Genomic DNA, 25,690 nt, shown 5'->3' with positions numbered 1-25,690 from the left:
TCACCCATTTACTATGTGCTTCTCTTGTATCTATCCGCAATTTTGTAATAAACTCGGAAAAGTTCAAATTCCATTTTCCTGCCTCTTTTGCACCTTCTGAAAAGTTTTTTGTAAAATAATAGAAATGCATCTTTCCCTTCAGCGCCTCAAAATGGAAATGCATTCCAACATTCTTCCTCATCTGTCTTTCCACAAAATCGCTTTTTTGGCTGTTGTCATCTTTTGCCTTCTTTCCAGCATCTCTCATTCCATATGTTTTCATCGGCTGTAAATCTTCTCGCTTAAATGTCCTAATTTCAGAATAAAATAATAAAATAATATTTATTATTTATTAAAAATAAATTCATGCCTTTTATAACAATCAATTTTCATGGCTTCTTTCTTTCTTTATTCTTCACATATTTTCCCTTTCAATCAACTCATCCATCTGCCTCATCTACGCTGCTCATCTGATTGCAGAATGAATTGATTCATTTCTGCTTCCAGCGGAATAACTCCAACAGACAAAAATCTTAAAAACAGGCAATAACAGTGATGAAAAGATAAAGAAGAGAATGATGAAATACAAAAATTTGTTTCTGTTCCAATCGAACATGTTTCTCTTCTTTTCCCAATGACTGAAATCTTCTTTTCTCCAATCTCAATTGTTTCTGTCTCGCTTGTGTGATTCCCTTCCATCAGCGTAACAGACAGGCTCACTTGAATCACGCTCCGAATGACTGCAACACCAATGGTTCTGCATGCACTTGACTCATCCAATCCACACAACTCTTCTTCACCACCACCACTCACCGCCACAAACCGATTGAGAATCCCTCTCTTCAGCCAATCCCACTTTTCTGTGTGCTGAAATGTCCAACTTGTTGAACTCGATGCAATATATCCATAGCACACTCTCTGATCATCTGTGTTTGTTGTGTAACATTCATGGAACGGATTCCCAGAATCCAAATATAAATTGTAATTATCTAAGTATATCATATCGTGACCATGTGGAGGATCACCCAAGCATTTGCATTCATGGAAGAAGAGGAAATAGCAATAAAGCCCATTAGCTGGCACAGTTTTTTTTTCTGGCTCCAAATGAAATCCACCTCCCCCTGGTCGATGCATTACACGAAATAAACCTGACGCTTCTAATCTTGAATTGATTGGGAACATTTCTGCAATACATGCCTCCACCCCATGTGCTTGTAATTGAACATGAAGTGAAACTGCAGTCAAACACACACGCGCTCTCTCCTCCTCCACTTTCTGTTCCAATGCATCCTTGTACTGAAACCTGAAAATCATTAAGATAAAGTCCTCCTCCATAGCCATTTGCTTTACAATCCTGGAATTCACATCCGCTGATACGAACACATGTTGTAATTGCCACAACGCACATCCCTCCTCCAGCATTTCTTTGAGCTGTGCATGAGTTGAACGAATTGTTTTCAATCTCAACAGATTTAATATTTGCACACAATATTCCACCTCCATCCCAATAAGCAAAACAGTTGTTGAATGAACAATGTGAAACTGATGCAGTGGCAGATGACTGATTGTACATACAAATTGCCCCTCCATTTGAGACCCCATCGGTGTGAGTATTATTTGTTCCAGTCGTATTTGATCCATTCCACTCGCACCAAATAAATGAATTTTCTCCATTTTCTGTTTCATTCTGTCTCCCTGGAGTCAGCTTGTTGTCTGCAGTTCCTTCACATACAACATTTCTTGCCCGACAACACCCAACGAATGAGGTGTTTGACGCAGACAATGAAGCTAAAGGATTGTTGAGGGAATGAACAATCCCTCCATCATACCCATTGCAAACTGATGAAAATGTGCAGCTGCTCATCAGACATGTAGCTTGGGTTGACATTGTGGTTGAAGGTGAACATGCCTCATTTGCTGTTGATATATTGAAAAATGTCAGGTGAGATAGGGATATAAGGGTAATGAAGATTGATGAGAGGAATGGGGTTGAAGATTGGATAAGAGATTCTCTCACAGAAATTTCTTTCCTTCAACGTTTCCTTCTCTTCCCCTTCATTCAGAAAAATTTTGCAAAATATCCCAATAAGTTTCAGTATCTTTTTTTGTCTTCGCTCGCCTCTTCTGATAGGAATGTTATCGCCTAAATCTTTTTTTTTTCCTTCTGTTTCCGTTTTCTTCCTTCTTTCCATATTCCATTCGCATTCATCCCTTTTGGATATTCATGCAAAACTCCCTGTCATCATAAAAAAAAAAAAGAAAAAAAATATTTTAAATGTAATACAAAATATCACAAACCAGTACCATTTTCCTTTCGCAATCTGCTTCCTTTTCTTCATCTTCATATCCTTCTTGACTTCCTGTCACATTTCTTCTTCAGCCATTTCCTCAATTTTCCGATTATTCTTTTCCGTCGCTTCGCCTTCTTCTTTTTCAAAATTCAACATAAATCTTCAAATCCCTCCTCTCACATTCATTTCATTTAATGCCTCTGGCTTATTCATCTATATTCTCAAATTTTTTGTCATTGTCTGATTTCTGAAAAGCATCAAATGTGCTCTTTTCCCCATGTTCATTCATTGCCTGAAAATGTCCTTCCATAAATCTTAATCTCTCAAAATAAATAAAAATAAATATGTGAAAAATTGGAGAAAAAAAATTAATACAAAACAAACTCTAAAAATATGTTTATTGCCAATCTTCACACACTTTCTTCTTCTTCTTCGAGTGCCTCTCAAAATATTGTTCTTTTCTGCCAACAAAACTCGCCTTTTTTGCTTCTGCTGCCTATCTCAACATCAATGAAATCAATTCTGTTCTGCTTCCAAAAACTTGCTTTATTTCCAATTCTTGGCACTGATTCCACTCGAATAATACACAAATAATAAAAATGCTTCAATATAATTTTAATGAAGATGAGGATGATGATGACAGCGATGATGGCAATGACAGAGATGAAGATGATAAAGGTGGTGAATGCGATGTTATTTTCAAGTTTGAATACTATACATCTTCTGTCAGAAGATATTCTCAGCATCACTGCCTCGTTCTCTGCTCTTGTGAATAACGTTTCAATGATAGAAGGCTGAAGACAAAGGTCAAACGATAAAAGTCCATTTTGCCTGTAATTTGCCTCCAGCTGCCGTATTACGCAAAACTGTCCGTTTTTCTCGTTTTTTCGCCTCTCAAGCCAAGCAATGAAAAGCAGTTCCATCCCTCTCCTCAGTCCGTAAAATCAATGTCTTGTCCTTCTTCTCCAAAGAAAGGCGCATTGTTCTGTCCAAACTGATTTCAATCTCCTGTTTCAGTTATTTGCCCCAATCTTTCCAACAAACTTAAAAATGAAAATGTCTTCTTCCTCTTTTTAAAAAACGCTCCCTTTTCATTGAATTTGGTTATTCTTCCTTTTTGCCTTGGATATCTTCCAACCCCGTTGATTTCTGCTCCATTAAATTTCATTTTTCATCACATTTCTATCGATTGTGCATGTTGAGTTAATAACAAGTCACATAAACATTTATGATAAAATACATTCTGGCTCTAATATATTTGTAACATAACATTTGTCTCGCTTCCTCGCTGTTCTGCTCTGCATGGAATAAATTGTTCATTTTAAATAAGTTGTCTGAATCACGACTTTGGAGAGGTTACGGATGATAACATCTTCACAATCAACAGAACAATAAAAATTACATACATTGAAAATTCATCATTTCCATCGAAAATATTGTTGCTCCACAGCCATTCATCAATCAATATGAACAATTTCATCTTTCATCAAGCAAACATTCTTTTGTAATACCCCACATTTTCACTGGAAATATTTCACTTGGTCAACCTGTATTTGTTTAAACCTCGGAATCTGACCCCGTTGACAGTTTCTGAGCATTTGACATTGCTTGATCATGTTCCATAACGAATAAGAGCCACAAAAGAAAAGAAAGTCCTACTCGATGTGCCGTGGCTGAATGGGCATATGAAGACAATGCGATAACAATAGGATGGATTTATGGTGTGGGGTGAAGGAGTTGAGTTCTTGGAGGAGGCAGGGTTTAGAGAGGGAATGGAACGATTAAAGGATATTTTTTGTGGAAAAGAGGTATTTTTGTGATATTTCAGAGGCAAAATGGATGTGTAGGAGATGGATAGGGATAGACTTTTGTGGGGTAGTTTTTTCGATTTTTGTGAGTTGGAAGGTGTGGAAGTTGCGTTTATTATTTGAGAAAAGGAATTTGCTGTTGAGGAGGTGGGATAAGAGGGAACAGAGGGGAAGAAGATGAGTGGGGCTAATGGAATATATTTATTGGAGGAGAGGATTAGAGATGGAAAGGAAATGGAGAGATATGTGGAGGAGGTGTTTTTTTTTTTCAAATGCAGAGAGAGAGGGGGTTCATATGGGGCAGGGCAAGAGGGAGAGTATTTGCGAACTGATGTTTGATAAGAAAGAGAAGTGGGGTTGAAGAAAAAAAAGTGAAGAAAAATTTTCTTCATATTTTTATATAATTTATTTTGCGAACCGTTTGGTCGCGCCTCTCATTTGCAGGGCAAGGGATGGAGGCGGAGGCGGAGGAAGACGGGAAGAAGGAACATCAGGCTCAACACTTTGCATTGGAGGTGTGGGGACGGATTCGCGACAGGGATGGATCGAGATGAGGTGCTGGCTATGAGAGGGTGTCTTGCGCCAGAGACATACAAAGAAATGAAGTATTTATTTTTGATTAGGAGAAGGATGACGGGAGAAGAAGTAACAGGGAGTGAAGGAGAAGGGATTTGGGCGAAGGGGTTGAGACATTTGGTGGAGGGGCGTTGATATTTTAGAGGAAATGGAGAGAGGAAGAGGGCAATACAGCGATAAGGGATGGGAAGGGATTCTTCAGATGGAATCTTCTTCTTTACCAGTTTTTTTTAATAGAACGGAGTTTGTGGAGGTTATTTGAGAGAAGCAGAACAAGAAGTTGGACTTTGATTAACTTTTTTGTGTGGAAGCAGAAGGGAAGCGAAGAAGGGACAGATGGGTTTTGTTGCAGAAAGGAACGATATTTGGAGGAGGAGAAGAAAGTTTGAGAAGAATGATCATTATAAGGGTGTGTATTTATATTTTTTTAATTTTAATTTTTTATATATTATTTTTTTTTTTTGATGAAATTAGGATTTTTGCAAGAATGTTCAACGACAATGAATGAACATGGGATGTGGTTTGAGGGGTTATTGGATGCATATAAAGAAATCTGGATATAATAATTGGAGGGAAGCATGGAGGGATGAGCGGGCGCAAAATATAAATGAAAGGAAACGAGAAGAAGATATTTTTATTTGAAGGTTTTGGATGGCATTTACGATGAATCTTAATGAAGGCGAAAAATGGGATCAAGGAATTGATGATATGACAGAAGAAGAAATTTGAGAAAATTTGAGAAGAAGAAGCGGAAGATGGTGAAAAGAAAATGGTACGGGGCTTTTCATATCTATTATTGGAATTTTTTTTAACAATTTTATATTTTTGTATATTTTTAAATTTTTGTTTTATTAAATATATTTTTTAAATGATAGCAGGGGCTTTTGCGTGAATATTCAAAATGAATGGATGCGAATGGAATATGGAAAGAAGGAAAAAGACGGAAACAAAAGGAAAAGGAATACCGGGAAAGCAGACGATGAAGAAGGGGCAGAAGAGATAGGAAAAGGGATACGGCCACATTAGGATATTTTGCAACGCTTTGCCATGAATCATTGAGAAGAGAAGGAGGAAAAGAAAGAAGTGCTTCAGTGAGCGAACTGCATTTCTCTTTTTTCTGTATTTTTCTCTTCCAACATATTTTTTTCAATATTTCAACAGCAAATGATGTATGCTCGCCTTCAACGACTACTTCATCCCAAACCTCGTGTTTGATGAGTAGTTGTTCATTTTCATCAGTTAGCGACACATATGATGGAGGAATTGTCCCTTCCCTCAATAACCCCTATGCCTCTCTGATAGCCTCAAACACCTCGTTTATTGGGTGTTGCAGGACAAGAAACGTTGAATGCACTGGAACTGCAGATAATAAATTAAAGCCAGACAGGCAGAACACAACAGCCAATGGACCGAATACATTCACGTGGTGTGAGTGGAGTGGATCGAAGACGACTGGAAACAAAGATGATTATGCTGATGATGCTTCAAATGGTGGAGCAATTCGCATGTACAATCTGGGAAATGGAGAACTTTCTGTATCTCATTGCTCGTTCAACGACTGTTATGCCTATTGTAGAGGCGGTGGGATTATGTGCCTAACAATTAAGTCTATACATATCGAAAATAATGTGTTTAATGCTTGTACTGCACAAAATCAGCATGGAGGAGGAATGTATGCGTATGGAATTTCATCATGTGCCCGAATCAGCGAATGTAAATTCCAGGATTGCAAAGCATACAGCGCTGGAGGAGGACTTCTTCTTGAAAATTTTCAGGTTTCAGAAACAGGATGTATTGAAGCAGAAAATGGTGGAGGGGAGAGTGCGTGTGTGTTTGACTGCAGTTTCACTTCATGTTCAATCACAAACACATGGGGCGGAGGCATGTTTTGTAAAACTGTTCCTGCGACACAATTCAAAATGAGGAGCATTCAGTTTATTTCATGTTCAGCACGGCAAGAGGGAGGAGGATTGTATTTTTATCCAAATCGAGCAACAGCACCAAATGATAAAATTTATTGCTTTTTCCTTTTCTTTCATGAATGCAGCTGCAGGGATGCAGCCAATCCACGAGGACATGATGTGATGTATTATGATTATTACAATGCCATTTCGACTTCAGACAATCCATTTCATGAATGTTACACCACCAACACAGATGACAAGAGAGTGTGCTACGGATATAATTATGCAAATGCAAGTGCCTGGACATATGATCAAACATCAAAAAAAAATTGGTTGAAGGACAAGACGATTTATGTTTCGGTGAATGGAAATGATACATCTCCATTTTGCGGGGCAAATGAATCAAATCCGTGTCTGACAGTGAAGAAAGCGTTTGAGATGTGTGAAATACAGATAAGCTTAACAATCACGCTGATGAACGGGAATCATGTAAGTGAGGCAACAACGATTGATATTGGAGAAAAGAAGATTTCGGTCATTGGGAAGGGAAGGGAAGCATGTTCGATTGGAACAGGAACACTTTCATGGACAGGAGCGCTGTTCAGTGTGACGACAGGTCACCTTGGTTTATTGCACATGAAGATTTATTGCAACTCAACAGCAGATTTTTCTTCACCAAGCGTGGTTGTGGCATCTGATGGAGCAGGCAGAGCACTTTCCCTGAAAGAATGTTTCAGGAAGAGAGTTATTTGTATGCAGAACGCGATAGCCGAAGGATGCAAATAGACATGGCTTGCCATGGCAGTGATATTTTCATCGTGCCCTGAATCAGTTCTTGTGTATGCAATTTTTCTTTCAAAAATTGTTCGAAGATATGATGCATCAGTTGATATGTGTTTCTTCTTTTTTTCTTTTCTTTTGGAGGGAGGGGAATAAAAATAAAATAAAATATTAAAAACAAAAAAATCTAAGCTTATTGATGATTTATTTATTTTTAAAGAGGAACTGAAAAAGAAAAAAATAAAAACAGTTGTTGTTTGATCTTTCTCTGAACCATTTAACTCATCAAACCCTTTTTGTCAATGATAATATTTTTATTTTATTTTTTGATTTTTATTTTTTGATTTTTGAAGAGGCTTGGAGATGTTCAAGGAGATTCAAATAAATATTATTATTATTATTTTCTGAATATTGTGTTTGTTTTGTGAAGCATTTTATGAGCATTATGTTTTGGAAGTTTGTTTTTGTTTACAGATGTGTGATTACTGGCTGAGAGTTTTTTCAGAGAAAGTTATTTCTGATTTTAAAAATACTTTTGAGGTTGATCCGTCACGGGCATTTGCTTGTTTTCTATAACACGCACACAACACATTCAAACAAATAGAAATCAAAAAATACAGACATTTTATAAAATGCTCATGTTTTGTGTTTTTTCTTTCCATGTTTTTTTTTCTGCAAAAATCTTTCATTCTTCAATAAATAGTGTTTTTTTCTGTGTGACTTTGTTTTATAGAAGAATTAAAAAGTTTTGGAGGAAAACAAGGAATTGCAATTATTTTTCGTTTTTCAGATGAAAGAGAAGAGAAGAGAAGATGAAATTGGTTTGTTTCTTTTTTTTTCCCCAACAATGAAATGTTTGTTCGAGAGATATGTGAAAATAAGAAAAAAAACATGATCAATGACATTGATCCGATTGAATTCATGAGTTTATTCAATGGAGAATGAACCACTCAGATTTATTATTTTCTGTTGAATCCCTATGATATGATTAAACAATGAAAATACTGATTTCAAAAAGAATCACCCATCCATTTCCTTGAGATAACAAGGATCAGATATTGATATGGAACTCTTCCTTTGATTAGTTGTGATTCACCAAAATTATTCTTGAACAATCTTTTTGAAATAGATTGAATGAGAATATGATTTCAAAAAAAACAGCCCTTTGTTCCATTTTGTTTCCAAAAAGTCAATAATTCTGTTTTCATTTTCCAAAGTGATTTAGGAACATTTCCAATTTTTTGTGAGAAAAAATACCAATCTTTCTTTTTTGATAAGTGATATTATTTGCAAAAACATTCGTGATTATTTATTTGAATTTTACTGGATTTGTTGAAATTAATAATTGTGATATTTCTTTGGAAATTAAAAAATGAATTATTGACTTTTTGGAAACAAAATGGAACAAAGGGCTGTTTTTTTTGAAATCATATTCTCATTCAATCTATTTCAAAAAGATTGTTCAAGAATAATTTTGGTGAATCACAACTAATCAAAGGAAGAGTTCCATATCAATATCTGATCCTTGTTATCTCAAGGAAATGGATGGGTGATTCTTTTTGAAATCAGTATTTTCATTGTTTAATCATATCATAGGGATTCAACAGAAAATAATAAATCTGAGTGGTTCATTCTCCATTGAATAAACTCATGAATTCAATCGGATCAATGTCATTGATCATGTTTTTTTTTCTTATTTTCACATATCTCTCGAACAAACATTTCATTGTTGGGGAAAAAAAAAGAAACAAACCAATTTCATCTTCTCTTCTCTTCTCTTTCATCTGAAAAACGAAAAATAATTGCAATTCCTTGTTTTCCTCCAAAACTTTTTAATTCTTCTATAAAACAAAGTCACACAGAAAAAAACACTATTTATTGAAGAATGAAAGATTTTTGCAGAAAAAAAAACATGGAAAGAAAAAACACAAAACATGAGCATTTTATAAAATGTCTGTATTTTTTGATTTCTATTTGTTTGAATGTGTTGTGTGCGTGTTATAGAAAACAAGCAAATGCCCGTGACGGATCAACCTCAAAAGTATTTTTAAAATCAGAAATAACTTTCTCTGAAAAAACTCTCAGCCAGTAATCACACATCTGTAAACAAAAACAAACTTCCAAAACATAATGCTCATAAAATGCTTCACAAAACAAACACAATATTCAGAAAATAATAATAATAATATTTATTTGAATCTCCTTGAACATCTCCAAGCCTCTTCAAAAATCAAAAAATAAAAATATTATCATTGACAAAAAGGGATTGATGAGTTAAATGGTTCAGAGAAAGATCAAACAACAACTGTTTTTATTTTTTTCTTTTTCAGTTCCTCTTTAAAAATAAATAATTCATCCATAAGCTAAGATTTTTTTTTTTTTTTTTTTTTTTTAATATTTTTTTATTCCCCTCCCTCCAAAAGAAAAAAAAAAGAAGAAGAAACACATATCAACTGATGCATTTCATTTACAAACAATTTTTGAAAGAAAAAATGCACACATAAGAACTGATTCAGGGCACGATGAAAATATCACTGCCATGGCAAGCCATGTCTATTTGCATCCTTCGGCTATCGCGTTCTGCATACAAATAACTCTCTTCCTGAAACATTCTTTCAGGGAAAGTGCTCTGCCTGCTCCATCAGATGCCACAACCACGCTTGGTGAAGAAAAATCTGCTGTTGAGTTGCAATAAATCTTCATGTGCAATAAACCAAGGTGACCTGTCGTCACACTGAACAGCGCTCCTGTCCATGAAAGTGTTCCTGTTCCAATCGAACATGCTTCCCTTCCCTTCCCAATGACCGAAATCTTCTTTTCTCCAATATCAATCGTTGTTGCCTCACTTACATGATTCCCGTTCATCAGCGTGATTGTTAAGCTTATCTGTATTTCACACATCTCAAACGCTTTCTTCACTGTCAGACACGGATTTGATTCATTTGCCCCGCAAAATGGAGATGTATCATTTCCATTCACCGAAACATAAATCGTCTTGTCCTTCAACCAATTTTTTTTTGATGTTTGATCATATGTCCAGGCACTTGCATTTGCATAATTATATCCGTAGCACACTCTCTTGTCATCTGTGTTGGTGGTGTAACATTCATGAAATGGATTGTCTGAAGTCGAAATGGCATTGTAATAATCATAATACATCACATCATGTCCTCGTGGATTGGCTGCATCCCTGCAGCTGCATTCATGAAAGAAAAGGAAAAAGCAATAAATTTTATCATTTGGTGCTGTTGCTCGATTTGGATAAAAATACAATCCTCCTCCCTCTTGCCGTGCTGAACATGAAATAAACTGAATGCTCCTCATTTTGAATTGTGTCGCAGGAACAGTTTTACAAAACATGCCTCCGCCCCATGTGTTTGTGATTGAACATGAAGTGAAACTGCAGTCAAACACACACGCACTCTCCCCTCCACCATTTTCTGCTTCAATACATCCTGTTTCTGAAACCTGAAAATTTTCAAGAAGAAGTCCTCCTCCAGCGCTGTATGCTTTGCAATCCTGGAATTTACATTCGCTGATTCGGGCACATGATGAAATTCCATACGCATACATTCCTCCTCCATGCTGATTTTGTGCAGTACAAGCATTAAACACATTATTTTCGATATGTATAGACTTAATTGTTAGGCACATAATCCCACCGCCTCTACAATAGGCATAACAGTCGTTGAACGAGCAATGAGATACAGAAAGTTCTCCATTTCCCAGATTGTACATGCGAATTGCTCCACCATTTGAAGCATCATCAGCATAATCATCTTTGTTTCCAGTCGTCTTCGATCCACTCCACTCACACCACGTGAATGTATTCGGTCCATTGGCTGTTGTGTTCTGCCTGTCTGGCTTTAATTTATTATCTGCAGTTCCAGTGCATTCAACGTTTCTTGTCCTGCAACACCCAATAAACGAGGTGTTTGAGGCTATCAGAGAGGCATAGGGGTTATTGAGGGAAGGGACAATTCCTCCATCATATGTGTCGCTAACTGATGAAAATGAACAACTACTCATCAAACACGAGGTTTGGGATGAAGTAGTCGTTGAAGGCGAGCATACATCATTTGCTGTTGAAATATTGAAAAAAAAATATGTTGGAAGAGAAAAATACAGAAAAAAGAGAAATGCAGTTCGCTCACTGAAGCACTTCTTTCTTTTCCTCCTTCTCTTCTCAATGATTCATGGCAAAGCGTTGCAAAATATCCTAATGTGGCCGTATCCCTTTTCCTATCTCTTCTGCCCCTTCTTCATCGTCTGCTTTCCCGGTATTCCTTTTCCTTTTGTTTCCGTCTTTTTCCTTCTTTCCATATTCCATTCGCATCCATTCATTTTGAATATTCACGCAAAAGCCCCTGCTATCATTTAAAAAATATATTTAATAAAACAAAAATTTAAAAATATACAAAAATATAAAATTGTTAAAAAAAAATTCCAATAATAGATATGAAAAGCCCCGTACCATTTTCTTTTCACCATCTTCCGCTTCTTCTTCTCAAATTTTCTCAAATTTCTTCTTCTGTCATATCATCAATTCCTTGATCCCATTTTTCGCCTTCATTAAGATTCATCGTAAATGCCATCCAAAACCTTCAAATAAAAATATCTTCTTCTCGTTTCCTTTCATTTATATTTTGCGCCCGCTCATCCCTCCATGCTTCCCTCCAATTATTATATCCAGATTTCTTTATATGCATCCAATAACCCCTCAAACCACATCCCATGTTCATTCATTGTCGTTGAACATTCTTGCAAAAATCCTAATTTCATCAAAAAAAAAAAAATAATATATAAAAAATTAAAATTAAAAAAATATAAATACACACCCTTATAATGATCATTCTTCTCAAACTTTCTTCTCCTCCTCCAAATATCGTTCCTTTCTGCAACAAAACCCATCTGTCCCTTCTTCGCTTCCCTTCTGCTTCCACACAAAAAAGTTAATCAAAGTCCAACTTCTTGTTCTGCTTCTCTCAAATAACCTCCACAAACTCCGTTCTATTAAAAAAAACTGGTAAAGAAGAAGATTCCATCTGAAGAATCCCTTCCCATCCCTTATCGCTGTATTGCCCTCTTCCTCTCTCCATTTCCTCTAAAATATCAACGCCCCTCCACCAAATGTCTCAACCCCTTCGCCCAAATCCCTTCTCCTTCACTCCCTGTTACTTCTTCTCCCGTCATCCTTCTCCTAATCAAAAAATAAATACTTCATTTCTTTGTATGTCTCTGGCGCAAGACACCCTCTCATAGCCAGCACCTCATCTCGATCCATCCCTGTCGCGAATCCGTCCCCACACCTCCAATGCAAAGTGTTGAGCCTGATGTTCCTTCTTCCCGTCTTCCTCCGCCTCCGCCTCCATCCCTTGCCCTGCAAATGAGAGGCGCGACCAAACGGTTCGCAAAATAAATTATATAAAAATATGAAGAAAATTTTTCTTCACTTTTTTTTCTTCAACCCCACTTCTCTTTCTTATCAAACATCAGTTCGCAAATACTCTCCCTCTTGCCCTGCCCCATATGAACCCCCTCTCTCTCTGCATTTGAAAAAAAAAAACACCTCCTCCACATATCTCTCCATTTCCTTTCCATCTCTAATCCTCTCCTCCAATAAATATATTCCATTAGCCCCACTCATCTTCTTCCCCTCTGTTCCCTCTTATCCCACCTCCTCAACAGCAAATTCCTTTTCTCAAATAATAAACGCAACTTCCACACCTTCCAACTCACAAAAATCGAAAAAACTACCCCACAAAAGTCTATCCCTATCCATCTCCTACACATCCATTATGCCTCTTAAACCTCCCAAAAACACCTCTTTCTCCCCCCAAAAAAACCATCCTTTAATCGTTCCATTCCCTCTCTAAACCCTGCCTCCTCCAAGAACTCAACTCCTTCACCCCACACCATAAATCCATCCTATTGTTATCGCATTGTCTTCATATGCCCATTCAGCCACGGCACATCGAGTAGGACTTTCTTTTCTTTTGTGGCTCTTATTCGTTATGGAACATGATCAAGCAATGTCAAATGCTCAGAAACTGTCAACGGGGTCAGATTCCGAGGTTTAAACAAAGACAGGTTGACTAAATGATATATTTCCAGTGAAAATGTGGGGTATTACAAAAGAATGTTTGCTTGATGAAAGATGAAATTGTTCATATTGATTGATGAATGGCTGTGGAGCAACAATATTTTCGATGGAAATGATGAATTTTCAATGTATGTAATTTTTATTGTTCTGTTGATTGTGAAGATGTTATCATCCGTAACCTCTCCAAAGTCGTGATTCAGACAACTTATTTAAAATGAACAATTTATTCCATGCAGAGCAGAACAGCGAGGAAGCGAGACAAATGTTATGTTACAAATATATTAGAGCCAGAATGTATTTTATCATAAATGTTTATGTGACTTGTTATTAACTCAACATGCACAATCGATAGAAATGTGATGAAAAATGAAATTTAATGGAGCAGAAATCAACGGGGTTGGAAGATATCCAAGGCAAAAAGGAAGAATAACCAAATTCAATGAAAAGGGAGCGTTTTTTAAAAAGAGGAAGAAGACATTTTCATTTTTAAGTTTGTTGGAAAGATTGGGGCAAATAACTGAAACAGGAGATTGAAATCAGTTTGGACAGAACAATGCGCCTTTCTTTGGAGAAGAAGGACAAGACATTGATTTTACGGACTGAGGAGAGGGATGGAACTGCTTTTCATTGCTTGGGTTGAGAGGCGAAAAAACGAGAAAAACGGACAGTTTTGCGTAATACGGCAGCTGGAGGCAAATTACAGGCAAAATGGACTTTTATCGTTTGACCTTTGTCTTCAGCCTTCTATCATTGAAACGTTATTCACAAGAGCAGAGAACGAGGCAGTGATGCTGAGAATATCTTCTGACAGAAGATGTATAGTATTCAAACTTGAAAATAACATCGCATTCACCACCTTTATCATCTTCATCTCTGTCATTGCCATCATCGCTGTCATCATCATCCTCATCTTCATTAAAATTATATTGAAGCATTTTTATTATTTGTGTATTATTCGAGTGGAATCAGTGCCAAGAATTGGAAATAAAGCAAGTTTTTGGAAGCAGAACAGAATTGATTTCATTGATGTTGAGATAGGCAGCAGAAGCAAAAAAAGGCGAGTTTTGTTGGCAGAAAAGAACAATATTTTGAGAGGCACTCGAAGAAGAAGAAGAAAGTGTGTGAAGATTGGCAATAAACATATTTTTAGAGTTTGTTTTGTATTAATTTTTTTTCTCCAATTTTTCACATATTTATTTTTATTTATTTTGAGAGATTAAGATTTATGGAAGGACATTTTCAGGCAATGAATGAACATGGGGAAAAGAGCACATTTGATGCTTTTCAGAAATCAGACAATGACAAAAAATTTGAGAATATAGATGAATAAGCCAGAGGCATTAAATGAAATGAATGTGAGAGGAGGGATTTGAAGATTTATGTTGAATTTTGAAAAGAAGAAGGCGAAGCGACGGAAAAGAATAATCGGAAAATTGAGGAAATGGCTGAAGAAGAAATGTGACAGGAAGTCAAGAAGGATATGAAGATGAAGAAAAGGAAGCAGATTGCGAAAGGAAAATGGTACTGGTTTGTGATATTTTGTATTACATTTAAAATATTTTTTTCTTTTTTTTTTTATGATGACAGGGAGTTTTGCATGAATATCCAAAAGGGATGAATGCGAATGGAATATGGAAAGAAGGAAGAAAACGGAAACAGAAGGAAAAAAAAAAAGATTTAGGCGATAACATTCCTATCAGAAGAGGCGAGCGAAGACAAAAAAAGATACTGAAACTTATTGGGATATTTTGCAAAATTTTTCTGAATGAAGGGGAAGAGAAGGAAACGTTGAAGGAAAGAAATTTCTGTGAGAGAATCTCTTATCCAATCTTCAACCCCATTCCTCTCATCAATCTTCATTACCCTTATATCCCTATCTCACCTGACATTTTTCAATATATCAACAGCAAATGAGGCATGTTCACCTTCAACCACAATGTCAACCCAAGCTACATGTCTGATGAGCAGCTGCACATTTTCATCAGTTTGCAATGGGTATGATGGAGGGATTGTTCATTCCCTCAACAATCCTTTAGCTTCATTGTCTGCGTCAAACACCTCATTCGTTGGGTGTTGTCGGGCAAGAAATGTTGTATGTGAAGGAACTGCAGACAACAAGCTGACTCCAGGGAGACAGAATGAAACAGAAAATGGAGAAAATTCATTTATTTGGTGCGAGTGGAATGGATCAAATACGACTGGAACAAATAATACTCACACCGATGGGGTCTCAAATGGAGGGGCAATTTGTATGTACAATCAGTCATCTGCCACTGCATCAGTTTCACATTGTTCATTCAACAACTGTTTTGCTTATTGGGATGGAGGTGGAATATTGTGTGCAAATATTAAATCTGTTGAGATTGAAAACAATTCGTTCAACTCATGCACAGCTCAAAGAAATGCTGGAGGAGGGATGTGCGTTGTGGCAATTACAACATGTGTTCGTATCAGCGGATGTGAATTCCAGGATTGTAAAGCAAATGGCTATGGAGGAGGACTTTATCTTAATGATTTTCAGGTTTCAGTACAAGGATGCATTGGAACAGAAAGTGGAGGAGGAGAGAGCGCGTGTGTGTTTGACTGCAGTTTCACTTCATGTTCAATTACAAGCACATGGGGTGGAGGCATGTATTGCAGAAATGTTCCCAATCAATTCAAGATTAGAAGCGTCAGGTTTATTTCGTGTAATGCATCGACCAGGGGAGGTGGATTTCATTTGGAGCCAGAAAAAAAAACTGTGCCAGCTAATGGGCTTTATTGCTATTTCCTCTTCTTCCATGAATGCAAATGCTTGGGTGATCCTCCACATGGTCACGATATGATATACTTAGATAATTACAATTTATATTTGGATTCTGGGAATCCGTTCCATGAATGTTACACAACAAACACAGATGATCAGAGAGTGTGCTATGGATATATTGCATCGAGTTCAACAAGTTGGACATTTCAGCACACAGAAAAGTGGGATTGGCTGAAGAGAGGGATTCTCAATCGGTTTGTGGCGGTGAGTGGTGGTGGTGAAGAAGAGTTGTGTGGATTGGATGAGTCAAGTGCATGCAGAACCATTGGTGTTGCAGTCATTCGGAGCGTGATTCAAGTGAGCCTGTCTGTTACGCTGATGGAAGGGAATCACACAAGCGAGACAGAAACAATTGAGATTGGAGAAAAGAAGATTTCAGTCATTGGGAAAAGAAGAGAAACATGTTCGATTGGAACAGAAACAAATTTTTGTATTTCATCATTCTCTTCTTTATCTTTTTCATCACTGTTATTGCCTGTTTTTAAGATTTTTGTCTGTTGGAGTTATTCCGCTGGAAGCAGAAATGAATCAATTCATTCTGCAATCAGATGAGCAGCGTAGATGAGGCAGATGGATGAGTTGATTGAAAGGGAAAATATGTGAAGAATAAAGAAAGAAAGAAGCCATGAAAATTGATTGTTATAAAAGGCATGAATTTATTTTTAATAAATAATAAATATTATTTTATTATTTTATTCTGAAATTAGGACATTTAAGCGAGAAGATTTACAGCCGATGAAAACATATGGAATGAGAGATGCTGGAAAGAAGGCAAAAGATGACAACAGCCAAAAAAGCGATTTTGTGGAAAGACAGATGAGGAAGAATGTTGGAATGCATTTCCATTTTGAGGCGCTGAAGGGAAAGATGCATTTCTATTATTTTACAAAAAACTTTTCAGAAGGTGCAAAAGAGGCAGGAAAATGGAATTTGAACTTTTCCGAGTTTATTACAAAATTGCGGATAGATACAAGAGAAGCACATAGTAAATGGGTGAAGAGAAAGGAAGAATTATTGTGAATGAATCACACCTCTATTCTTTTTGTCCATTCCTCTCAACTCCCTCGATGCCCTTTGCTTCTCTCTCCAAACTCATTTTTTTTAACATTTTAACAGCATCTTCAGATTGTCCGTCCCCAGCAACTACATCAACCCAAACCTCATATATGATGTGCAGCTGCTCATTTTCGTCTGTTTGTGATGCATATGATGGCTGGATTGTTCATTCCTTCAACAATCCTTTAGCTTCATTGTCTGCCTCAAACACATCATTCATCGGATGCTGCAGGACAAGAAATGTTGAATGCGCTGGAACTGAAGACAATAAGAAACAGCCAGGGAGACAAAACGAAACAGAAAATGGAGCAAATTCATTCACTTGGTGCGAGTGGGATGGATCGAGGACAACAGGAGAAAGCGACTCGTATGCTGATGGAATATCAAGCGGAGGGGCAATCTGCATGTACAGCCAGTCGTCGGCATCGGTGTCTGTTTCGCATTGCGTGTTCAATGGATGCATTGCATACAGCCGGGGAGGGGGAATAATGTGCTATAATATAAAATCCGTTGAGGTTATGAACAATTCTTTCAATTCATGCACCGCGCAAAATCAATTGGGGGGAGGAATGTATGCTTTTACGATTTCAACGTGTGTTCGGATCAGTGGATGTGAATTCCAGAATTGTAAAGCAAACAGTCAAGGAGGAGGGCTTTTGCTTCATACTTTTGATGTTTCAGGAACAGGGTGCATTGGAACAGAAAATGGAGAAGGGGAGAGTGCGTGTGTGTTTGACTGCAGTTTCACTTCATGCTCAGTTTCTACAAATAATGGCGGTGGCATGTTTTGTCAAAGCGCTCCAATTGCATTCAAAATGAGGAGCATTCAGTTTATATCATGTAATGCATCGGCATATGGAGGAGGATTTTGGTTTCATCCAAATCAAGCAACAGCGCCAAGTGATGGGCTTTATTGTTATTTTTTATTTTTTCATGAATGCAAATGTTCAGCCAATCCTCCTTATGGGCATGATGTGATGTATTATGATCGCTATGAACTTTTTAATTCATCTGGAAATCCATTTCATGAATGTTACACAACGAATACAGACAGCAGGAGGGTATGTTATGGATATAATTATACGGGAAGTAGCTGGCTATTTCAACACACAGAAAAGAAGGATTGGCTGAAGGACAAGACGATTTATGTTTCGGTGAATGGAAATGATACATCTCCATTTTGCGGGGCAAATGAATCAAATCCGTGTCTGACAGTGAAGAAAGCGTTTGAGATGTGTGAAATACAGATAAGCTTAACAATCACGCTGATGAACGGGAATCATGTAAGTGAGGCAACAACGATTGATATTGGAGAAAAGAAGATTTCGGTCATTGGGAAGGGAAGGGAAGCATGTTCGATTGGAACAGGAACACTTTTATGGACAGGAGCGCTGTTCAGTGTGACGAGTGGCCATTTGGGAATGAGCCATTTGAAGGTTAATTGCAACTCAAATTTAAGTCCTTCGCCGAATGTGGTTGTGGTGTCTGATGGGAGTGGATATTTTCATTTGAGTTTAGGAGCAAATTAGTCAAATGAGAAATGGAGTAAAACATTAAATAAAAAATATACATATTAATTACAAAAAAGATTTGATTTGCAAATTTCTTTTATTTAAATATTTGGAGTTTTGTTTTCAAATGCATATTGTTTTCATTTCATAATAATTTTTATGGATTTTTTGCGAGATGGAAAAAAGAAATAATTTTTCAAAAATTCAAATATTTATTATTTTTAAGAATAAATGAAAAAGGAAGGAAAGAAGAAAAACCTCTTCAGTGCCATTTTTTTGAGTTCGAGAAAAGAGAAAAGATTGTTGAAAAAGAAATATCCCAAGTTATTCTTTTTCATGAAATGTTTGTTATCTTGTGAATATTACACATAAAGAATGAAATTCTTATGCCTAACAAAAAATCTTTTTCACCTTCAACAGAATAATCTCATTTCTTGTATTTTTGTTTAAATCGTTATCTTTTTAACTCATTTGTTTGTTTGTTTTTTCAGAATTTTCAAATGTGATCTTTCATTCCATTTTTTTGTCAAAGAAGAGATATTTGAAATAATTATTCCTGTTTTCAATGGGAAAAAATAAAGTTATAAACTTGTTTCTTGTTTCTTAAATTTTTTTTAACACGTAAATTCAAAGAAGGACGAAAAAAAATAACGGATGAATTTAAAGACAGAACGAAAATTTTCAATGTTATTAGAATGTTGATTGTTATTTCAGACTTTATGTCATTATATTGCTTTGTTCAAAAAAAACATACACATTACGATTTTTCTTTTTCTTTTTCTTTTTTTTTTACACATCAATTGAATTGTGTTCATGACAGAATAACTTTTTCTAAAAACAATCAAAAAATAGTAATGATGCGGATTCATTTGAATAAAGCTGTTTTTGTTTGATAACAATCCAGCATGAGAATTGTGATATCAAAAATAATCACCCAAAAAATCTGGCTGAATCTTTCATTGAGTTGAAAATGTTTTCTGTGATTTGTTTGTGATTATTTTAATGTATTGAGTGTTTTTGTTTTTTTCACTTTTTTTCGAATACTCAATTGAAACACAAAGGTTCAATCAAAAAATAAACGATTAAATAGAGGAAAACATTCAAATGAGAATATGGATGATTATTTTTAAAATCATGACATTTTTTGGAGTATGTGTAATTTTCTGATTCGCAGTTATTTGCAAAAGAATTTTAACAAAAGTGTCACATGTTTTCAAATTATTATCTTCCAAACACACATTGTCATTGAAAGACAGAGAAGCACATTGAAGATTTCAATATAAACATATGATAGATTTCTCAATGTTTGCGACAAAATGTGATTCCAATATTTTGATAGGAAAAATATGAAATCAAAAAGAATCACACATATTCAAAATAAAGAAAAAAATCAATTTGTTTGAAATGATTTTCTCTTTCAAATAACTAATGTGTGAATGGGTGTTGAGTCCTTCAAAGGAAATCTTCATTTTCTGTTAAATATCATTTTTGTTAAAATCACCAATTTTTCCCTACATCAATTCAGGTGCAAAACAAATATCCGAATTCAGAAAAATATTGATTTTCAAACTTATTTTTTGCATAATACATCAAAACTTCTTTTCTCCAAATAAATTCAATATTCTGGCTGGTAATAATAAATTAATCGATTATTCATGTTTGTTATGAAATACAAGAATTTTGATGAAATATTGTTTGGAAACAAGAAATATGTGTTTTTCAAACAATTTTTATTTTAAGTGTTTTTTTTAAAAACTATAAATTTTATTCACAATTCGTTTTTTTTATAAAAAGTGATTGAAGTTCCACTCTTTCCCCTTTCAATGGCAGACATTCATTCTCCATGTCATTAACTGAAATGAAAATATGTTTCAACCTTGAAGAGATAATACTACTGAACTCGACGGAGTACAAAATTTCAATTTCTTTAGGATATTAAAAAGGAAATGTGTTCTCGGTTCAATAAATCATTCAAATCAAATAGATTTTGACTTTTAAATTCTAATCAGTTTATTTTTCTTATTGAAGAATTTTTTTTCTGAATCACTGTTATTCTTTCAAATCAAAAAATGAAAAATTTGACTTTTTTTTGTTCAAATCAACAAAATATTTAGACAAAGAGTTTTTGATATCATGGTTTGCAGATGCACTGTTATCTTGTCCATATGTTTAGAAATGATTAATATTTCGTATTTTTCAAACATATTTTTCTCCCCAAAAGAAACCAATACAAAACTCGCTTTTTGCAACCGAACAACAGTCAACAATAATCACAATTTTTAAAAATTTATAATCTTTATTTTTTTGTTGAATTCAAGTGGAATGATTATTTTTTTCTAATTTATTGATCGAAATATAAGTTGGAATGTGATTGGGTGAGAACAAAACTTATTTTTTTTCTCCAGAAACACCGAATACTTTCTGAGCAACGATGTGATATCGCGAGCAGAATGGAGAGGTTTGCCAGCTGCTTCATTACCGAAAATGGCATGTCTTTTATGGAACGAACAATAAACAGTTTTGTATCGAAATCACTGAATTTCCTCATTCTGTTTGTTCCAGCAGTTGTTCCACAAAAAGACACTCGCAGTTGCTGGGCATCCACCAACAGAGTCTGGCGCACGAGCAGCTTCAGCGAATCTTTCCATTTTGTGTTTTGTGTGAAAGGAGGGGAAACGACAAGAAACGAGATGTTTTCATGAACACTCAAGATTGAGTGCGATTGCTCGAAATACTGGTTGCATATTGCCAAACATGAATCCTGCCACATGGATTTCATGCACTATTTTTTTTGGACAACAACCGATGCAGTATTTGAATTTATTATTTTTTTTACAAAACATTGCAGAACTGAATCCCTCACAAATCACGTGGAATGAGAATATTTGGAGTATTGCTACATGATCAAGCGTATATCCGATATTTTCTCTTCGAAGCCTTTGCCGACTTGTGCCAATGACGATTTTTTGGTTGCTTGTCACAATTTCTCCATTGACTTGCACAGAGCAATTTGTTTGTCCTCACATATGAGCGAAATGCAATAATTCGTATCATGGATTGAGCTGATGAAGCTTTTCGCAAGCATTTTTGCAGATTGAGTCTTGATGATTTTTAACTGATCCTTTTGAGTTATTCACCGTTCCCTCCAAAGAAGCCTTGTTGGAGCCTCGGAACATGATTTTCGACCAAGCATATTATTGTCCTCCTACAAAGAAATTCTACATATTTCTTCACCACATTCATTGTCTTACCACCAATTTCAGCCTCAGTGGAGAAACTCTACCAAAGAAACGATTTGAAAAGACAACGAGACTGCCATTTGCCATTCAATCAATGATAAATATCCTTCCCCTGCCATCATTGGTTCTATTTGATTGCAGCATTTGTTGGAATACGAAACCATCTTCAACAACAACATCATCATTCTTCACTGATTCACACAAAAAAGTTCTTATAACGAAAATGAAATTATTTCTTCGTTGTTTGTTTCAATCACATTTCAATGACAGATCAGAAGAAGGCGATTGAGGCAGAGAGATGAATGAAGAGCGTTATTCGCCAATTGTTTTCTTTATTGAGGAGGAAGCAGCCAAGCAATTTGGATGAAGAAATGAAGATGGGATGAAATATTCATTTGATATTTGCAATGGAAGGGGGAAAATGGGTGAAGAGACATTCAAATTGATGATGTTTGAAGGTTTGTTTGTTGTTTTATTGATTTATTTATTTTATTATTCAACATATTTTATCTGTTGATTTTTCATCAGAAAAGATTTAAGAGAATAACAGGATTTGGCGACTGAGGTGCCATGGAGAATGAACAGATTGGGAGGCATTGGAGAAAAGAAAAAGAAGGCTCAAAGAGCAGCAAGGGAAATGAATGAATGAATGAAGAACAATGAGAACAATTCGACCACAAAAAGGAAGAACCAAAAAGGCGGATGGAAACGAGGGCATTTGCCATTCAGTGCGATTTATTCGGTGTAATTTCATCCACGCTCACTTTCACACAATTCTGATTGAATGGAGGAGGAGGGGAAGAGGGAAGAGGGAAGAGGAAAGTTTGCCAATTGATTGCGGAGTGGGTGAAGGAGATGGTTGATGGAAGGCAAATTAACGTCAACATTAAAGTCAACATCAACATTAACATTAACATTTTCATGAGCAATGACATTGAAATTGGCATCGATATCAGCAGGGCTGCTGGCAAGTAATTTCATTGTGAGTGATAAAGGAGGAGGAGAAGGAGAGCCGGCAGTTGAAAGAGTGTTTTCATTGTCTTTTTGATGGAGGCTGTTGAGCAGGGATGCCGAATGGGGGTTTGGAGGTGCCATTTGCATGAGCCGTTTTGCAGCAAAGCAGCCAACGAAGAAGCAGAAGGGGATGGACATTGCTGCACTCGACGAGGAACGAAATGGGGTTTATGCGTGTTGTGGTACCTCCATAACACACACGCACACACACACATGCAACACATAATAGGATGATATTTCCTTCTTCTTCTTCTTTTTCTTCTTCTTTTTCTTCTTCTTTTTCTTCTTCTTTTTCTTCTTCTTCTTCTGACTCAAAAAGAACTTTGGAGCATATTTGCTTTTGCGCAGGTGTTGTCACACATTTCAATTTTATTTATTTATTTATTTTTTTTATTAAAAAAAAAAAAACAGGATGAAATGATATTAAAAGAAGGATTTGCCTTTTGTATTTGTATTTTTATTTTTTTGATGAAGCGTTTGACCTCAAAAAGAAGTCAAGGCAATTTGCTCAAACAAACAAACAAACAAACAAACAAGAAAGAAAGAAAGAAAGAAAGAAAGAAAGAAAGAAGTGCTTGCTCGCATTTCATCTGAACATGCTGGCCAAGGAGAGCACTCGGCTCCCAAAGCAAGAAACGGTGCGGCTTCAACATGACAAAGCATCCGCCTTCCATTTTTCCTCCCTCCTTCTCAGTTTGCTTTGTGCTCACAGAGTCGCCCATCAAGCGACGGCAGCGCGGTGCAGACACACAAAAATACAAACAGGCCGCTCTTTTGCTCATGCAATGGCCCAATCCCACCACTCAACCTTCATTCCCTTCTTCCTCCTCCTGCTCCGCCACGCTTCTCTCTTCATCTCTTATTCCTTTTTTGCCTCTTCGCTTTCTTTTCCCTTCCCTTCTTGTTCTCCAGTCTGCTTGCAAAGTTCTCTGAAAAAAACGACAAACAAACCTCAATCTGAGTGCATCCAACTTCTGATCGAACGATCCCTTCCAAGCTGCCATCGATGGCTCTGTCTTTCATTAACCCTTCAATTTCTATCAATTTGCCATCCGTTGCTCCATAGAATAAAACAAATCCATTCCTTCCCCATTCCTCTCTTGTTATCCTTCGCTGCTCCAGATGCCCCAGCAACCCTGTTGATAGGCCCTGAATATTCTTTGCTCCACAACGCGCATGAGCACAAGAAAGACTCCAATGCTCGCAGCCATCTCTTCAAAAGAATCTCTTTTTCTCATCGTCTTCTTTCTTCTCTCTCTCTCTCTCTCTCATTTCCAATTCCTTTGCTGCTTCCTTCCAAAAATCAGGCTCATTCGCGGTGACTGTTTCCAATGATCCATCGCAGATAAACATGGCTAATCAAAAACTCCCGAGCTGACCGACACACACAAGCCCAGCCAGATTGTTGTGCTCTGGATGATACTCCATGATTTCCGCCAGCTCCTTCAGGGATCCTTCTCTTTCTGTCGTCTATTCCATATTTTCTCTATTTTCTGAAAAATAACAAAAATAACAATCATAAAAATGTTTCAAACCCGAATGTCATTGACACACCTCAAACTCAGCAAAGCCATTTCCTCTTCTGTTTGCGTCTCCTCGTTGCCTTCTCTCTTCAGCAAAGCTTTCACAAGGCAAGACACACAAATCGAAAGCAATCCAGGCGGGTAGTTTTCACTCAGAGAAACATGGCATTCGCAAAGATCAGTCACCTGCTTTTCCCTCTTTCTCTTCTTTCTTCTCAGTTTCATCTGCAATCATTCCTATCAACTCTTCCGTTCAACTCGGAAAAAATGAGAGCGACAATTAAGGATCCTCTTCATTATTTTATTATATCCACCAACCTTCAATATCAACATTGAATTTTCTGGTGAATATTTTCCTTTCTTTAATCTTTTTCTGCATTCTGTTGAGCAGCTCTGCCTCGAAAACGGATTGGAACTCGTTCACATCCATCCGCTCCTTAACATCCAAGGGGCTTTCTGCTTCTGCCCATCCTCCGCGAAATCTTCAAGCCCACAAAACAATTATTCAACAAAAAAGCAATCAAAGAAAAAAAGAAAGAAAGAAATGAAATTGACAAGAATTCCATTGAAACGATGTCTGCAGACCATAAACATCCATTTGTGCAAAGCACAGCCTGCATTTTTGGAAAGTAATTGCAGCCAGAAAGAAATGCCATTTCATCATTCATATTGAATGAGCCCATGCCTGAACAGGAAAAACAGACAAATAAATACAATGTTATGCAATCACGAAAATAGCTGTGCTCGCGCCATCCTATTTACTGTTGGTTATTTTTGGCTTGCATCCGAGAAGAAAAACAACGGTTTGTAACTTGAGTCTTTTTTGTAATGGATTCTATGATCATCAGATTTGAAAAAACGGAATATTCCATTCACAGAATGAGAAATCCGTGAGTGAACATTGCCTGTAGGGCTAGAAATATTATTTCCTGTGTGACAACAGACAATGGTGGAGATGCAATTATGCTGAAATTCTGTCTGATGATTATTGATAATTGGGTGGCCAAGGGGAACACAACAATTTCATCAATAACACAAAAAGATATAATGTATGTAATTTATATTGTTCTATTGATTGTGAAGATATTTCCATCTGTATC

At 36.4% G+C, this 25,690-nt stretch overlaps 7 protein-coding genes across 7 annotated transcripts; 4 read left to right on the top strand and 3 right to left on the bottom strand.

Annotated features, from left to right (window-relative positions):
- Positions 1 to 4,802: 4,802 nt before the first annotated feature.
- On the top strand, positions 4,803 to 5,680 carry MONOS_14642 (uncharacterized protein; the record flags this gene model as incomplete). The annotated part of the gene is made up of 4 exons (XM_067867459.1): positions 4,803 to 4,897; positions 4,966 to 5,063; positions 5,129 to 5,174; positions 5,530 to 5,680. 4 exons carry the CDS (start codon positions 4,803 to 4,805, stop codon positions 5,678 to 5,680), a joined length of 390 nt encoding a protein of 129 aa, XP_067733130.1.
- Positions 5,681 to 9,671: 3,991 nt separating this feature from the next.
- On the bottom strand, positions 9,672 to 11,367 carry MONOS_14643 (uncharacterized protein; the record flags this gene model as incomplete). The annotated part of the gene is made up of 1 exon (XM_067867460.1): positions 9,672 to 11,367. The coding sequence occupies one exon, from the start codon at positions 11,365 to 11,367 to the stop codon at positions 9,892 to 9,894; it is 1,476 nt and encodes a 491-aa protein (XP_067733129.1). The 3' UTR covers positions 9,672 to 9,891.
- Positions 11,368 to 13,845: 2,478 nt separating this feature from the next.
- Positions 13,846 to 15,082, top strand: MONOS_18575 (uncharacterized protein). Its single transcript, XM_067871606.1, has 3 exons — positions 13,846 to 14,592; positions 14,655 to 14,962; positions 15,029 to 15,082. Exons 1-2 carry the CDS (start codon positions 14,053 to 14,055, stop codon positions 14,769 to 14,771), a joined length of 657 nt encoding a protein of 218 aa, XP_067733128.1. The 5' UTR covers positions 13,846 to 14,052; the 3' UTR covers positions 14,772 to 14,962; positions 15,029 to 15,082.
- A 295-nt stretch (positions 15,083 to 15,377) lies between these two features.
- Positions 15,378 to 17,156, top strand: MONOS_14641 (uncharacterized protein; the record flags this gene model as incomplete). The annotated part of the gene is made up of 2 exons (XM_067867458.1): positions 15,378 to 16,895; positions 16,955 to 17,156. The coding sequence occupies one exon, from the start codon at positions 15,378 to 15,380 to the stop codon at positions 16,797 to 16,799; it is 1,422 nt and encodes a 473-aa protein (XP_067733127.1). The 3' UTR covers positions 16,800 to 16,895; positions 16,955 to 17,156.
- A 313-nt stretch (positions 17,157 to 17,469) lies between these two features.
- MONOS_14640 (uncharacterized protein) lies at positions 17,470 to 17,997 on the bottom strand (the record flags this gene model as incomplete). The annotated part of the gene is made up of 2 exons (XM_067867457.1): positions 17,470 to 17,796; positions 17,971 to 17,997. 2 exons carry the CDS (start codon positions 17,995 to 17,997, stop codon positions 17,470 to 17,472), a joined length of 354 nt encoding a protein of 117 aa, XP_067733126.1.
- Positions 17,998 to 18,146: 149 nt separating this feature from the next.
- MONOS_14639 (uncharacterized protein) lies at positions 18,147 to 19,025 on the top strand (the record flags this gene model as incomplete). Its single annotated transcript, XM_067867455.1, has 2 exons — positions 18,147 to 18,174; positions 18,255 to 19,025. 2 exons carry the CDS (start codon positions 18,147 to 18,149, stop codon positions 18,830 to 18,832), a joined length of 606 nt encoding a protein of 201 aa, XP_067733125.1. The 3' UTR covers positions 18,833 to 19,025.
- A 5,528-nt stretch (positions 19,026 to 24,553) lies between these two features.
- On the bottom strand, positions 24,554 to 24,815 carry MONOS_14638 (uncharacterized protein; the record flags this gene model as incomplete). The annotated part of the gene is made up of 2 exons (XM_067867454.1): positions 24,554 to 24,560; positions 24,622 to 24,815. 2 exons carry the CDS (start codon positions 24,813 to 24,815, stop codon positions 24,554 to 24,556), a joined length of 201 nt encoding a protein of 66 aa, XP_067733124.1.
- Positions 24,816 to 25,690: the final 875 nt, after the last annotated feature.

Source organism: Monocercomonoides exilis (assembly GCF_001643675.1).
Source record: "Monocercomonoides exilis strain PA203 chromosome Unknown scaffold8-1962414, whole genome shotgun sequence".
In the NCBI taxonomy this organism is placed as follows: Eukaryota; Preaxostyla; order Oxymonadida; family Polymastigidae; genus Monocercomonoides; species Monocercomonoides exilis.
Note: the sequence above shows the minus strand (reverse complement) of the source record. Positions and strands in the feature narration are given on the sequence as shown.

Excerpts from the sequence above, each read along its gene's own strand:
- MONOS_18575 (XM_067871606.1), top strand. The coding sequence starts at position 14,053 with ATGGAACTGCTTTTCATTGCTTGGGTTGAGAGGCGAAAAAACGAGAAA. Across the intron at positions 14,593-14,654 it reads GCAATAAACATATTTTTAGA|AGATTAAGATTTATGGAAGG; the intron begins GTTTGTTTTGTA and ends ATTTATTTTGAG.